The following is a 16,968-nucleotide window of genomic DNA, read 5'->3' as shown; positions in this document are numbered from 1 at the left end:
TTTAATAAATCTTGAAATTTTCTTCGCGCCGGGTGCGATTCAATGCAACTACATTTTTCGATTTTAATATAGTAGCACCCTTTGCAATCAAAGCCCCACAATACAGATGCGAACATCAGTGAAAATTATGCGCCTCACATGGAAATGTAAGCTCGGAATCGTGTGCTCCTCACTAACTAAACTAATGCTGATGGGAGGTCAAGAAATATTAGCATGCTACGAAGTGATTAATACCATTTGGCCCACCCGAAGATGCATCATAATTTATAACTTGATTTAAATTTTCGAAAACACCCTTACATCAACTCTATACCAGTGAATCTGATCACACGGGGTGAGGACGGATAAATGTTTGATGGTAATATGCAAAACTACTAATATCAATGACGAAATTCATTGGTGAATCTGAATTTTTTCGAGCTTCGCGCGACTATGGGCGCTTCCTTCCTTAACATTACCAGTGACCACTCGCGATTTTGGTGCGCATAATAAGCCTATCATTAAATAGATTAGTCCGGAGTTCACCAGAAATGGACATAGACACATTAACCAGGGTATTCGGCGTCCAGCTCGTTCATTACGACTATGCCCTGGAATGCGGCCGCAGGCTACACGAGTAGTCGAACTGCGGTCGTGAATGGCAAAAAGGTTGGCCACCCCTGCGTTAGTCATGATCTGGCGTTGGACCTGCGTAAGCGTTGTGATGAATACAAGATATTTAACTGTCAACGCGGACGTTGTAATTTGGTTTATTACTGTAGATGTGATGGAAAATATAATATTTTTCAATGTACTCAGAATTGCTATGCGGGCTGGATAAAGTCGTCTAGCGGGCCGGATCCGGTCCACAGGCCGTATGTTTGGCATCCCTGGCCTAGTTTAGTAGAATTTGTTCATACACCTCGCATAGGTCCAATACGTGAGTATGACGTCATAAATGGTGGAAACGCACGTAACTTACATAGGTGGTACGCGAGCACTGCATAAAACCTCGAAATGGTACGTGGGTGGAAAAAGGTTGGGAACCACTGTACTAAAGTAACAAGTATTATCAATGAATAGGCTCAATCGAAAGGTGTCAAATAATTCAGCAGTCAATCAAAGGTGAATTGAATAGTATCGATATCGCTGGATGCATCTTCGCGATGGAGGCTATGGTGATGATAAATGGCGCTTCAAATTGGCGCAGTTTTCGAACATCTATTTGATTATTTGGTACATACAGGGGTTATTTTGTCAAGTTTGTATCAACTTTTCCCATAAAAGATTGCTATACTTGACAAAATTCACCTTAAAATGGTAAGTAATTTTTCCTAAAGATGTTAGGCAGCATAAGTAGAAGCAATCAAAAGCATGACGAATTGAAAAAGTAGGCAAAAATTATTTTATTATGAATTTTTTTTTAATTATTCACTTACCATCTCTGACCGTAGTTTACTCTGAACCTACTAATTAACGGAGAATACGTGAATGGATTCGACTTTATATCAGCGCTACGTACTATTGTGTCTATGTCAAGATTGTGCTTAGGGATAGAGATTTACCAACTTTGTTGACACCGATCTTCTAGATTCGTTTACTTCGAATTTAATTTATAAATATAACGCATACCAATGGATACTTGAAAAATTATATTTTTTTTCGGGGCGGTCCACGCACTTCAGTTCCTTTCGAACAAGGCGATAATTGTAATAAACTGACAGATATCTTGTACCAATACAATAACCTTCAGACCTATCAGAAATGGGTACCGTCAAGGCGTGTGATGCTGATCTACCAAATACGATGTCGTGTCGCCACGGTAAAGTTATTACCGTCACCTCTGCGAAACCATCGAAGGAGAAAAAGTAAGTGCATTTGTGATTGTCACATCCCATATCACTTTCTACAGAGCGTAACTCGATGTAGCTTTATTAAGGACAATCTTGGAATTCTAGCTTTTGTTATTGTGTCACTATTGACTCGCCTCGCTAATATGCCACCATCGCTTATACACCCGTTATTTCCAATCTCTCGCTATTATGAAACTATGTTTCTACGTAAACGTTTGAACTCTTCATTGGTTTTCATGATGGTTCCAATATTTTGATATTGATACTCACTTTTTAAACAATCGCCCATCGTTCCTGATGATTACACGCATGTATTCACACAGATGCGGCTGGTGGTGGAATAAGAAAACATGCAACCGACCGGATGGTCTAAACATATTGAAGAATTCTTGCGAGAATCACGAATCGTGCCTGCTACCGAAGAAGGATGATAACGATTTCGCCTCACTCTGTGAACAAGTTAAGGGATATGTGGAAATCGAGTACAATTGTGTAGATAGAGGTATATTGGAATAATAAAACGCATCTTTTAACAAACTCAACCGATTGATTACTTGTTACATTTCAGTTTGATGATGTTCCACATTTCCTCGGTATATGTAAGCAAAACAAAGCAAAGTAATTAGGAACAAAAACGACTAATCATATTTTGTCGTGTCCGCCCAAAAATACGTTGCGAATCCTTTAAATTTTGCCCATTAGGCATGGGTATTTTTAATGAGACAGTGAAATTGTTTACGCAAAATATCATTGAAATTGTATACAGCCTCGTGCTCAAAACTTCATTTCTCTGCGCCATTGCGACTGCATTGAAGAAAGAATTGCGTCAGGTCCTCACAATTTGCTGGAAAACCTTTTAAAAATCACAAATTTTGGATTTGCCATGGATACGCTAGTTTTTCCCGAAGTATACAACGTCTCGCCCAAAATTCCGGTTGCGAATACAACCAGCAACCTCGAAATGCAAATAATGGGATATTATGGTATTTTTAACGTCATCGGAGGGCCATTAACTGCTCTTGTAAAAAGAGCAAAAAGCCTACTAAAAGAGGACATATGGTAAGCCTAGGTAACGGCTATTGCGAGTTTCAGACGTATTACTTTGACAGCGTCGCGTCGTGCTTTTATGTCACTGCTGAAATATCAAGTCAGCACAATTGTTAACTACATAATCGTTTTATCACAAAAATAGCGTCGCCATGACTCGAACTAACAGCACATAATTGTATTTCAGGTTCAACAAACGAATCAGCAGCAACAACAGCAACATTTCCACCCGATATACACGAAGGTGTATCGAGCTATGATGGTATGTGGTGGAATATCATGCTGTTGTTATCAGTTCATGAGATCTTATGAACTAGAGTACTAGACTATTGAATGTAGAGTAACCATACGTCCGTTCCCCATTTTTAAGAAATGTCGTCCTTTTCTTCCAAATCTACTCCTCTTTGGCAATTCGTCCTCTTTTTTAGAATAAAATAGTCAAAAAGGCCACGAGAAAGACGGAAATGTTGGCCTTAACGACGTACGAAGGGTATTTCGGGAGTCGAATCGGAAAATAATATTTTCAAGTCGACAAAAAGATAGTTGCTTTATAAATATTAAATTCTCCTATTCTCTGGTTCGCTGTAGTACCTTTCGCAGCCTGTCAAAAACTCGCTTCTATCCGTATCTCAAAATATCGTAACCCTACTATAATGATAACTGTAATACTAGTATTAGTGGCGAAACGTCCTATCGTGAAATCGGCGATGCGCGCACCCATAATTTAAAAACTTTCTGTGGACTGTTCACATATATCTATGATTCTAATATCAGTCGAATCGGGCAACTTCCTAAACATGCACCGTCTTCAAAGTACCTGGACTGAGTGATGCAAGCGATCGCGGGCTATTTTCGAGTCATACTGACCATGACCACCCAACCACGCATATCTTGCACCTATAAACTTGTCGTGATAGATTCATATATTTTCAGGACGGTGTTCAGTATTTTTTTTTCAATATCATTGACAACACAGAAAATCTGGAACTATTTTCAATAAACGCAAATAGTATTAACGAGGTTTTTATTAACCGGCGTTTCCTCGGGGTCAGAACGCTCAACTATTACACGATGCAACAACAATTTAGTTAAGCCGATATTTGGATATTTCCTATAACATATTCCTTAGTAAAACATGTTTCTGGCATTTATTGGCCTGAAGGGTCGTTAAAAAATGCCTTTATAAGCTGCCCGCACTACGTTTTTCAAGCTCCTTCATTGAAATTCCTATGACCAGTGACATCACATGAATCCATCTTTCAATTCATGATAGTTGGTTGTTAGCAATAATCATCTTCTCCGTCTCAGTTAGTCAGTATTTGCTACAGCAAGCAAGCTCACATATGTAATATGCTTGCGGGCCGATTATGATAGATCTGTGGTCTGTATATCTGTTTGAAACAAGTTAAGCATAAAATACAGACCGTAGTACGGTTTATGCTTATTAACTTCACTTTGGCATGAAGATTAGGGACAATGATAAAAACTGCTCATTTAATGTAATCTGCGAAACATGCGGATGAAATATGGACGGATGTCTAAAGAGAGATTGGCATTCAATGTCATTTGTTATTAAAGAAGCTGAAGGGGAAGTCGAAACCTTATAGAAGACTGTTCTTTCTGTATGGGTGACATTCCAAGGTTCAGAATAACTAAAAAATGACTTGACATTGCATATCCTTCTACTCCATCTACTCTTGAGCACCTGTTTCCTATTGCAGTTAGTTTTCACTGCTAAAACTACCAGGTGAAAAAAGCTCCAGAAGACTCGACGGGGCCCAAAGATACAGAAAATGACTCTGATAACGACTTCAACATCTCCTATATAGATATAAATCTAAACCACACATTCGTAACTAACACGAACTTGATGATAAAGTCGGGAATCACTAAATTAAGTGCAAATCTTCAGACGCCAAGGTGAAACTAGGCAACGATGTCCTTCGTTGAGAAATGGACATGATCGATTTTTACGGTATTCCGTAATACCAGCAGATTTCTCCGTTTATACACCCAAATCATGAAAGCAATACCACTTTGGAAAATTGTTGAAGTGTTTTCATCCTTTTATAATCTATGGTCGTCATCATTCGTACATATGTACGTCCAATAATTAATTATGTGTATTATTACAGGGCAATTTTGAGTAAAACGAGAAATCACAAGTGACATATCTCAACGACTATAGGGACACTTCGAAAGAAATTTTTGTATTTTAGTGATCGGTTTGGAATAGCAAACCACAATTCATAAAAAGTTTTACTCAGATAAAATTGTGCAAAATTTTGGTACATGCTGTTATTTTTGGTCCATAATAAGAGAAGATTTCTCATTTCACAGACAAAAGTCACGCAAACAAAACCTCTTCTGACGAGTTTTAAAGTGTTCATTTGTTACTTGATGAGTTAATAAGCTATATTTGTTCATAATAACATTTTCATTAGCGTCTTCTTCCCTGCAATGAATAATTATTGTGATTAATGCGGAGAAATTATGGGAAAAATTGAAAAATTAGAGAGATTTACATTTCTTTAAAATTTGGTACACTTCAGGAAAAAAATTGGTATTTTTGTAATTAGATTGGAATACTAAAGCGCAGAACATAACAATTTTTAGTTAACTAAGACTCTTGCAAAATTTTGTCACATGATATTACATATGTGTGATATGTGATGATACGCCAGTTTGGGCCATCAATGATTACAGGCCATTCGGCACAATTATCATTCGAATTGTCACTGTTTTAATGGGTGAACGCAGGGGAGTGGTTGTTTCGAAATTGTCATTCTGAACTGTTAATTCTGTCTCCACTATTTATAAGCTCATTTGCAATTCAGTAATTGATGCCATGCTTTTGCTTTTCGATCGAACAATGTGATGACACTTGCAAAGGCGAATCCTTGCATTTCTGCAGTGGCATCTGAATGGGAATATAAAAAGCCACAATGACTTACGTCGTATTCTAATTACATTTATTGGTTTTTAATACACACGATAGATGCAATGTTTAATGTTCATTTTGTCCACCGGTAAATTATACTACTATATTAGATGTGTACGTGTAGCTAGACGTGATGGATTTTGTTTTTAATACCTCAGCGAATATTTGCGCTAGCCGGAAGCTTGGCGATTGGCATAATGGTTCCACAAATCGGTAAACTTGTCGAACAACCGACTTGTTTGGTGTCGTTAGGCTTTCCGGTAGCCTACGCCATAGTTCATACACGGTACTATCGAGGGTGACCTTATTCCGACCGTATTTATTAATATTAAAAACCAATTATGGTGTAGTATTTACTAGGCCTACATATAAAATATATTATGAATCTGTTAAAAATAGGTAGTCGATCAAAGTTTCACGGGAGGGGTTGAATTTCGATGTCGCAGCAGACGACAATTTCACAAATCAGTGGAATAATTCATTCAAAAACATTGGAACACTTTGAAATTGAAATGCGTAATGTATACTTCTCGCTACCAATCTCGGTTGTAAATCAGACAGTATGCAGAATCGGGGCCTTGCTTGAGTGACGTTTTACTGTCTGAATCTTGTAGACTGCAGAACAGAAGGCCTATCGGCGGCAAATCAAGTTGATCATTAATTTAGTACTTGATGTCCAACAGTGGATTCCGTCTTTAACAGATTCATATCTGGTTGAAACAAGTGAGTTGCTATACGAGACTGGAGAATTTTCTACTGAAGGAACCAAAGGTATATTTTTATTTATTTAATAAATCATTCCAATACATATCAAAAGGATCGATATATAGAAGCGGCTCAAACAATATAGAGTCACGATCATTTACCAGGATTGGTTTCCAAGCGGGGATACCTGAAACACTGGCGGTACATGATGGTATAGTACAGGGTTCGCGTATGGGAATGTGTATATGCAGCATCAATACACAATTATTTTTTTGGTCTTCAAGCAATAACTTATCCAATTTTATGGGCTCAGCGAATGGTAACCTGAAAATTATTTACCAAACATTTCGGGTAATGTTCACCACCTCAATTGTTTTTCGCGCGATGAACCGCAATCGAAGGATTCTTTCAGCAAATATTTATTGCTCTTTTTGGTGTCGGATATTTATTTATACGGTAACAATTGTCGTGCACGCAACCAGTGCTCGTGACATTACGGCACTGTGTGTTACCAAGTAATTTTCAGAAAGACGTAACATTATTTGCATATTACCAACCTTCAATATTACGAAAGAATACGGGATGTCAGCGAGAACAATAATTTGCATATTTATTTGTATTTATTTGTAATTGCCAGAGAAGGTCAATGACGAAGTACTTCTACTTTTTCCAAGTACTCGGGTAGATTTCGCCCGCTTGCAGTATTTACTCAGGTAAATCTAATTTTCCGCCACTTCCACTTGTAATTCGTTAAGTCTTGTGAACTACTTACCTTTTGCTATTTACAGATTCTCAAGTACCAGTGTTAGGTACTTTTAATAAAGAGAGAGAGACCAATACGGAAATATTTAGGGTCTGTTTTGACGAAGAGTCCCGAAGTTCTGTCATTTTTTGCGCGGAATAAATGTGGAATGAACGATAAATTTTCACAAAAGTCTCGGTCAACAGCGGTTGCGTTATTCACGTGTGCAATTTCAGATCGCGTATATAGTCGCCCACATGCCAGTTTCATTGCAGTAAACAAAGAGCAGGAAAATGTTTGAAATTTATAGATCTACAAACAAATTTCATTTCGAGTAAATTTGGCTGCTTCGTAAAGCACCACTTATACTCGCTTTCTAGTTTAATTCTGCGGCGCCACTCTTTTCCGTACTTGAGTAGGTGTCTCGACTACTTTAATTTACCAGGATAGCATTGGCGGGATTGTGCATGACTTAGAAATCCTTACTCGGCAATTTCTGCACCTTCATTGTCCAGCGGCATATGCTCATCATGCACTCATTGTATGCATACGCACGGATCGTGTGTGCGTCATATTTTGAGTAGTTGTATATGTCGCGAAAACATCAAGGACAAAAATAAACAGCGTCCTATGTCCTAAGTCTTAAATCCTATTGACCACCTCTTGCCAATAACAGAACTATCAAGCACTGCCGGATATATTCCCACCATATATACTGACGCAGGTATAGAGTCTACCAAGTTAATCGTGACAGAAACAGACGAGAGGTATGTGCCGAACAGCGCAGTGGACACCGAGGCCTCATTTAGTGAGTATTCCATTAACGTGATGGCATCGTTGAACTCAGTAGGCTAGTATCAATTTCACATAAAATTCTGGATACTTTGAGGCAAACTCAAAGAGGGTCTCAAAAATGGATTCAAATAATAAGCGAAAGAACGCACCCTCAGTAATCCCTAATTTACAAACTTCCTAAAAAAGACGTGAATACGTCCTTTTCTTGTCATCAAAAATGAAAAAATCAATCATTCATTTTTGGACGTGTATATGATTTTTCAATTCCGTAATCCCGCAAATATAACATTTAGTTATTAGTTGGTGGATGTTTTTGATATGTCAAAAAATCAAAATGTTGTCAAAATTGTAGCGTTAGATAAAAAAAAATTGTCAAAATAGTTCACGAAGTAAATTTTTTTTGCAACCTGCATTTCGTTTATATCGTAGATGTTGGCACTGTCGGTGAGCATTTGACATTTTATAACTTGTAGCCTACTTTATAGACCCACCGTTGTAGATGGCCCATTCTCTGCTCATTGTCAATCATAAACGGTCAAATGAAACAAATGTGGTTGACATGCTGTTATGCACAACGTACCTCAACATCCTAATCCTAACTGAAACAAGACTATGTGGGCATTGGTTCTTCTATCGAGAAGCACATGAGGAAAAATTCTGATGTAGGGAACATTGTCAGAATGAAAAAACTTTGTGTCACCAGCAGTGTACGCATAACTTCAGTGTTGCCAACGAACAACTGCCGCTGTTGAATGTTCTTTCTTCATTCTTGACAAGCTACTTAGTAAGGACAGGCACTTTTTACCCGAGATTCAAGGAAACTATTGTTTGTTGTACTACAGCAAATTTTAATTATATCTACCACAATGCGTGACATAACTGCTGGAATTCTTCATAGGTCCAGATTTTATTAAAATAGAGTTTTTTCATGTAAAAATATGTCAGTTTTCAAGTGAAAAAAAGTTTTTTTAGGCCAAAGTACTTCGCAAGGACAGACAGATCTAACCAGAAATGAAGATGGGTAGCACAATTCTGAAATTATGTGCGAAAACACCTAATTTACATACACGAGGTCAAAATTAGTCAAAATTAAATTCTTCAAGGTCACAAAATGTCAAAATTTTAATATTTCAGTCCGCTTAACGCCTGCTAAAGTGTCTTTACTGGATGTGTTTTCAGTACGCTAATATGACTGCGTTGACAAGAATAAAATTACGTCGAGTCCGTTTTGATTGGCTGTCGACACGGATTTTTATTCAGATTCTGGATCAGCGCTACGTTATGAAGTCATAGTCGGTATTGTGGCATGCGTACTCCTAGCGATTCTTGTATTGGTGGCTCTCATTCTGTTGTACAGAAAGTAAGTGGACTCTTTTGTGAACTTTACTATCAGCGATTTTCGACTTAGTGCATACGCATATCAGTTTTCCATGTCCCAGTAGCGTTATAAAATGTCAATAAAGTCTTAGTCACAAGAAGAGAAAAATCTTTTCTATCTGACCTGCATTCAAAGTTTTACTGATCCCTTTCTCTCAATGCACACCTCCTGGATATAATGGTTGAATTATCACTGTAAACTGAAGGGAATCAGTCTTTCATATCCGTAAGAAACTGAGATTCGGCTCAGCCGCCAATATGATTTACATACAATAAAGTTATGTCCTAAATACTAAAGAGCATCACAGTCAGATTTTTCCTCAAATAACGACCTATACATTTTAAGGCAGGGGTGGGCAAACTACGGCCCGCGGGCCGCATGCGGCCCGCAACACCGTTTTGTGCGGCCCGCGAAAGTCTGAAGAAACTTATTAAAAATATTGATAAAATTCTTACTAAAAATCGAATTAATACAACTTTTTCTTAGTATATTGCAACATGATAATTCTAAGGCAGTGGTTCTCAAACTGAGCAGCTCGCCCCCTTGGGGCGTGAAAGCAACCGAAAGGGGCCGCGAAGCTGATCTCAAATGAAAAATTTTTTCGCGCTCCGCGCGATTTACATCCAGTCTCAGTTGTGGCTCTGTGTTTAGTACGAATTTCATATTCAAAAATCTCTCATCCACGGTCGTCATCGTTCATGCCATCAAACTATCCGATTCTCTGCATGCGTAGAATTAGGGTATATAGTAGAAGCGTGTTTGATGCTAACATGGGTATAATTCCGTCAGCATTGTGTGTCCTTGCACTAAACCAAAGTGGAATTAGTAAATCTATGAGCAGTTAGCTGCTCACATATTCAAATTTCAATCCTGTACTAAGAATAGGGACAATCGACTTTCATCTCTACAGTTTTGACACTTTGGTTATTGAGTTCGACCAGCCTATGAAATCTCGCCACTGTTTCTGACGCGTGTACGATATCATCAAAGCAATGTTTGGTTTTAAGCCTCTCCATTTCCTCGCTATGTGATCAAATACCAATATTGCGTTTTGGTGCGGCCCGCGAATGGATTCAGATGTTGAATGCGGCCCGCGAGCTCAAAAGTTTGCCCGCCCCTGTTTTAAGGGGCGATTATTCTAAAGAGGTGTACTAGATATAACACCTTGGCCAAAAAGTAGACCGAATTTCAGACATGTAAATACAAAATGTTTGACATGGGTGATAATTTTGCCACATGCGATCAACTGCAAAACCTTCCATATCTGAGCTTGTATCTTTAAATTGCCGCGCCCAAAAATTATGGTCCATATGTAAAAAGACTCAATTGTAGCCTAATTGCACACTAGTTTCCGTCGAATTCTAGCAGTTTTGGTTAGTTTCCATCACCTGCTACGTCAAATTAGATATTAGCGTTATTGCATTGTCATATTAAAATGAAGACACAACATCACTGAAGTCTTCAAATCTCCATTCGTTACACCCGCAAATAAAATGTTTGTTTGCCATGTATATTCTCTGACTTCATAAACATAGATATTAGATACCGTAAGTATCAGGCAACTAGTAATGTCCTCGTACGTTAGCGAACATGCGAAATCTTTGGAATTATTGGTGGTTGTCTCTCTCTCAAGTAGGAATTATCACGTGCTTCATATCAAAACTAGAACGAATTAGTCATTGTGAGTTCACACGATCTTCAATATAGTGGTCATGGGGTAATAACCTGTAAAATATTTTCAGAAGGGTCAAGAAGCAGGAAGTAATCGCGGAAAACAAGGAAAATGTTATTTACGAAGTGGACGCATCCTTCGTAGTCACCAAGAATGATACGGCCTTGTTCAAAAATAACGAGACTTATGTAACCGATGATGACACTGCGAATCCCGTGAATCTGAGCTCCTGCGATCACACAGTTTCGTCGGCAGAACAAAACGATGGTGGTACAGTCGCACATGTTATGAAAGAAAATATTCTTTACGGGACTCGTTGAATTATATAATATAATTTCTATTCCTGTGTGATGTCAAGTTATACTCGGGCGCCGTCTGTTAAAACACAGCATCGGTCAGACTGTATACTGATTCCAAAAAAGGTTGGTCAAATTTGGACAAAAGGAGTCTTTACACATATCGTCGATACCTTCTCCTACTCATATTATCTTTGCATTCAGTGGTTCTCAAAACTTTTATAGACTCGACCCCCTTGATGATAGTGAAAAACTTCGCGACCACCGTCCCATATCGTCATATCACAAAATGCAACCAGAATGCTAGCAATCCAAACGAGTAGTTTGATCGTAAATATGAAACTCGGACCATACACAGGTCATTAACCACGAATTGGAGTTAAATCGTGTTGATAACCACTTAATCCTGTATGAAATTGTCAATAATCGAACGACCTTGTAAACACCACCAACAAAAATCATTATTGAAATTGATTCGTTGTCATTGGTGTGACAGTGATAGTATACTGCTAACGCCAGTTGCAAATCCAGCCATACAATATGTCGTGTATAAATATCTCCATATTAAATGCATATTCATCTCCATTTGCAAGAATTTGATAGTCTTTTTCAGTCCGGTCTCATCGGTAGAATATGAGTATGGTAGACGACATATCAGATGATACCGAACTGTTTCCATATGCTTCATCCCAACCTGATTTACGAAATATAATATTAAATTGAAGGCGGTTTAAATCGTGAGACAACATTGCGAGAGTAACTTTATTACTTCTTCTGTGTTGTAGCATGAACATGTTATAACAAAGAAATATATGATAGCTAACTACTACTCGAGACGCCTACCAAAATTCATTAATAAAGAACCCAATATAATTATCTACATATTAATTAATATTATGTGACCACGAAAGGAGTCTAGAAGAAAGGCCGTAATTGGCGTAGTAGATTACGATGATGAAGTTACTCATCTATACATTACGTGTCTTCGGCAATCAAATAGGCTACTTGGTGGTTTTCGTTATACCAAATGCAGGTCAGTCACTAAATACTACGATCCGTACGCCAGATTCTATTGATTGCTTACCAGCAAAGTCACCGCATGATCCACGAGTCGTAATATCGTTTGATATTCCCCCAATGCACACGTCTTCCGGTCTCGCCGTTGTGAGAAGACTGAAGATGAATTATTCTAGGTTGAAAGTGCTAATCCAATGCAATTTCGTCTTTGTTGAACAGGACAGATGGGAATGGCACATAACAAAAAAATTATGAAGACTTCATTCGACTATGCCATTTATCGAAACGATTTTGTGGAAATAATATGACAATAATGACATTAGGAATTGACCAAGAAACAACGGTACAAATACGATACTGTTATCATAAGCGCTGACAATGGCAGTTGAAAATATTTCATTGTTTTTGAAATCAAATACAAATCCTTCCAATTGAATTATTCGAAAAATCTGTAGCTGACACTGTTGATATTTCTAATCGACTAAAGGTCCGGCAATAAAGACAATTCACGTTCACCCTAATTATGACACAGCCCTGCATTAGCATATTGCGAGTATTGCCACGTACCTGATTCCTGGACATAGTGCGTTTGGATATCCTCCGTAGTTGTAGGCTCGAAACTGCAAATTTCCCGGAACAATGAATCGGCTCATGTAGGAAGGTATCCGCTTTAGAAGATTCACTTCTGATCCCTCGTCAAATGTAACTGGCACCATAACTGTTGCCATGTCCTGCCATTCTGAAAAACAAGTTTGGCGATAGCTTATTTTCCGTGCATCGTACTTTCGATGCATGGGTTGGATTAGTATATTGTTAATATTTGACTTAAGCCTTATGCACACTGGCCTAGCGACGAAACTCAAATTAGAGTCGCCTGTTATGCTGCGCCCAATAATTCTACTACTCGATTGTGAATCGATTCTCGACTTGGACTCGAGTCATTGCGCATGACTCGAACCAAGTATTATGACTCAAGACTCAGACGGCAAAGACCGAAATTCCATTGCAATTTCAAAGAATAGTAAAATAACCACACTATTGAGATGTCGTCTATTGGTGCTGAAAATGCGACCAGACACTGCTAAAGGTGGGGAAATGAGTATATTCTAAATGCGAACCATTCGATGTCACCACACAGAGTTATAAAATGCGGGATTAACTAGACTTCAACTGAAAACTGAGCAATCAACACAATGACTTGGACTCGGACTCGAGTCATAATACCATGACTCGGACTCGACTCTCAGATTACTGACTCGGACTCAGACTTGACTGGGCGGTGAATTGAAAATGACTCGAGTTGACTCGTATCAAAACTATAAAAGTGAGATTGACTTGTGACTCGGAGTCTTGTCACTTGATTGCAACCTTTAACTCTATGACCTGTTTACACTAATGGTGTCGACTTGTTACTGCTTAACTGTTTTAGACCAATATAAAACCATATGCTTTCATATTAGGCTCATATAGCTTTTATTCAGCCGTTGCCATTCGTCTTTCAGTTTTCATTGAACTTCATACTGCTAATATTTGACCGAGTCTTACCGTCCATAAGATTCAGGAAAACGGAGACTCGTTGCAGTATCTGTGCGGTGATATCATCAATTTCCGATTGATTGTAGGCCTGCCCTCCATTTCTATTTAAATGAGAAAATCTGTCATTGTTGCCCGACCAACCCAAAATTAGGGGAATCAATTGGTCGCGTTTAAATATTGTCAACGTCCTTAGACGCAGTAATTTAGAGGGCATAGTGTGAGTGACGCCTCATATGATTTCCAAGTTAGTCTATAGCTAGTGAAAGGGGACTATAAGAAGGAGGTCACGTCCAGAGACTGCAACAGAGATACAATACGTGCCAGAAGTCGATAACGATGATAATTACCAGTAACCTCGACACTACAGAGAACGTATAGTCTGCTATAGTGCATTTTCTCTCAGCTGAAGTTCGAATAGGCCTACGGTGGCTTTCTAGAAAAAATGACTGCTATTATTATAATTTTCCAAATAGTATCTTTAATTCGAGACCTAATCATATTTAGAGCGCAGTGCATTGTTAGAAATCGCTATTCGAGCAAGATTTTTATTATTCGTAACTAATCAGATATGCTTCGTTTTTGTCCATCCATGGAAGTTACATTTGGTAACTAGTATAGACGTTCATCGATTCATGCATTACTGCTGTTACCGTAAAAACACCTTGAGCCTACCTAGTAAGCAAAGTGTAACCAAACAAAATCCGAGATTGCCGACCCTCAATACGATAACTTGCGTAGCAGTCAGAATCCTGGGATTTGATAAACTGAGATAGTGGTATTGATCTCCAGTCCTGGAGAATATATAGAGAAATATTAAAATGTCGTTGACATTCTCATGATTATAGCCTACTGTAACAGCATTTGTAATTAATCTGAGTTACCTTGTCGCTTGAAATATAAAAGTGAATACGACATTCGGTATTTCGCGTTGTACCCAATGGCGTGAACTGGATGGCATGATACTGCATGATGAAGTTTCCATTCGTCACATTGTTGTGGAATCTGGTCGTTTTCAACAGCTTACAGCGTCCACCAATCCCCTATAATAACATGAAATAATTCTAAATATACAAGGAGTATCCGCGAATCTAACTGCGATCTCGTGAATTTTTGATTTTCCCCCGTCGTTTCTTATAGCCATAAGAAAGGTGAATGGCGTGGTCAGAGCGCTAAAAGAAATTTCATCTAAATCTTCACTTCTGAAAAATAAACAGTACATAGAATAAACGTAACAGTACGGATTAATCATGCATAACGATATAGGTCTTAGTCGCTGACAGCGACTTATCAGTAGAAGCGTATGGTCTGAATATCACGACACCTTGGGCCAGTATCCACCACGTGTACGGACTTCGCTATCATAATCTTTAATAATAATAATTTCAATCGCATAGTACCAACTCAATCATGAGAAACTATGTAACTTTTGGATGCTGCCGACTTCCATTATGAAGACGAATGATGAGAATTCTCTTGAACGCCTAATCACATCATAATTCCGTGAGATCGTCAATATAGGGTATGAGGTAGGCTATATCCCAAAGAATTTGGTTGTTTGAATTAGGACGAGAGAATTCTCTAATTGTTTAGAATATGTATATATGGATATGAATTCACGTGCAAAGCACGAGCATAGTTATGGGGTGAGCATTTCGTGACACGCGAGCCGTATGCACTCTTTCATGAATCCGTTGCGGTACTTCGTAGGCAAAATAAATGTATATTTCATGGATAATTTTTACTAAATAATATTTCATGTATTTATTTTCCATAAACTGTGATCGTGTAAGTTTGAAAGTTGTTTTGCCATTTTTCTGAAGTTTCCAAGGTTTTCACTGGCAATATATCGCTACGACATGTTGAGGATCACTCCTCTACTCCAAGATTACATTATTATGTACTTGGTTAGGAGTCAATTAAAACGGTGTAATGATTTTTATTTAGGGACGGAACAGATGATTGGTATTATGTGACTGGGAGCAGGTTCAAATGGCGCTTTGTATGTTGATGGTTTTCGACCTTGGGCACAGATAAAAAAAATACGATGCCTTTAGATAAAAACTTAGGGATTGTATAGAGACCAAACAACACCCATCATTTCACATTTAACAATCTAAGCTACGAAGCAATCCCGTTCCTTACCTGAATTCCATTCCATATGGCACATACTGCTTAATTCCACCAGGATTCCCACCTTTTATATACACCTGCGTGGTGGGAATATATACTTAGCAAGTGCTGTCATATAAAAGCAGAAAAAGAACGTGAGCGGACAGCTCAGCAATCATGCAGTACACACGGATCGCTCCGACACCACAGTTTCACATGGTTTATGATCAAATTTATGCTTTGACTTATATTCACATTCATAGTCCCTTGAAGATACTATCAAACTTCGACATACAGAGGCTTTCCCTACATCAAGTTGAGTTCGTTTCCAGTCCGAATGTTTTAATACTATTTCTACGCAGAATCATATAATACTGCATCAAGATACTTGGACTTGTATTCCTGAATTAGCAGAATCATGATTTCACAATGTATCGAATAATTATATCTCATCCTATGTAAGAAGGATGGAGCAAAAACAGTGAATCGATAGTGAATCAAGTATTACACTTTAAGTCCGGTAATCTAGTATCAGTGATTATGACGTTACAATAATATGCAGAGTGCTTGTTGAAAGTTTAAATATTTCAACATTTTGCAACCAACATTTTGCGGCGGTTCTTCATCACTTTGAAGGTAATTTGGTAGTTTTTCGACAATACCTATTTCTTGCACTTTCTGACAGTGATGTATGGGTCGATCATGGCTTCACGGGATGTCATTCCCACCAACTTGCGTTGAATTGTAGTACAGTTTTCATATGATGACATACAACTTTTCGCGTCTTCACGGCTGTAACTGTAGGGCTATCATACGTTCTCTTGAGGACTTGTCCTCTTTTGTCTTCAATCAATTCAAAGTGTACTCGGAGGACGCATAAATGTCATTTTTTCTGAGA

At 38.2% G+C, this 16,968-nt stretch overlaps 1 protein-coding gene and 1 long non-coding RNA gene across 3 annotated transcripts; one reads left to right on the top strand and one right to left on the bottom strand.

Moving 5' to 3' along the window:
• The first annotated feature begins 1,405 nt into the window (after positions 1 to 1,405).
• LOC145440994 (uncharacterized) lies at positions 1,406 to 11,742 on the top strand. 2 transcript variants are annotated; one of them, XM_080318785.1, is made up of 7 exons: positions 1,408 to 1,847; positions 2,156 to 2,334; positions 3,067 to 3,141; positions 6,523 to 6,591; positions 7,944 to 8,075; positions 9,323 to 9,422; positions 11,183 to 11,739. In XM_080318785.1, the coding sequence occupies exons 1-7, from the start codon at positions 1,744 to 1,746 to the stop codon at positions 11,430 to 11,432; spliced, it is 909 nt and encodes a 302-aa protein (XP_080174911.1). In that variant the 5' UTR covers positions 1,408 to 1,743; the 3' UTR covers positions 11,433 to 11,739. The 2 variants fall into 2 exon arrangements, with proteins under 2 accessions (XP_080174915.1, XP_080174911.1); XM_080318789.1 differs by lacking the exon at positions 3,067 to 3,141 and having other exon boundaries at positions 1,406 to 1,847; positions 11,183 to 11,742.
• A 127-nt stretch (positions 11,743 to 11,869) lies between these two features.
• LOC145441009 (uncharacterized) lies at positions 11,870 to 14,170 on the bottom strand. Its single transcript, XR_013915690.1, has 2 exons — positions 12,993 to 14,170; positions 11,870 to 12,581 (listed from the first exon to the last, which is right to left on the bottom strand). It is a non-coding gene; the product is annotated as an uncharacterized LOC145441009 (long non-coding RNA).
• Between the last annotated feature and the right edge of the window lie 2,798 nt (positions 14,171 to 16,968).

This window comes from Botryllus schlosseri, chromosome 1 (assembly GCF_051294905.1).
Source record: "Botryllus schlosseri isolate E-star chromosome 1, Bs_hap1, whole genome shotgun sequence".
NCBI lineage: Eukaryota > Metazoa > Chordata > Ascidiacea > Stolidobranchia > Styelidae > Botryllus > Botryllus schlosseri.
The sequence above is the reverse complement of the archived record's forward strand: the minus strand, read 5'-3'. Positions and strand labels throughout refer to the sequence as shown.

Bases quoted from the DNA above. Each gene is read 5' to 3' on its own strand.
- LOC145440994 (XM_080318785.1), top strand. From the start codon at position 1,744: ATGGGTACCGTCAAGGCGTGTGATGCTGATCTACCAAATACGATGTCG. The intron at 1,848-2,155 runs GTAAGTGCATTT...GTATTCACACAG, and splicing joins AAACCATCGAAGGAGAAAAA to ATGCGGCTGGTGGTGGAATA. The intron at 2,335-3,066 runs GTATATTGGAAT...ATTGTATTTCAG, and splicing joins GTACAATTGTGTAGATAGAG to GTTCAACAAACGAATCAGCA.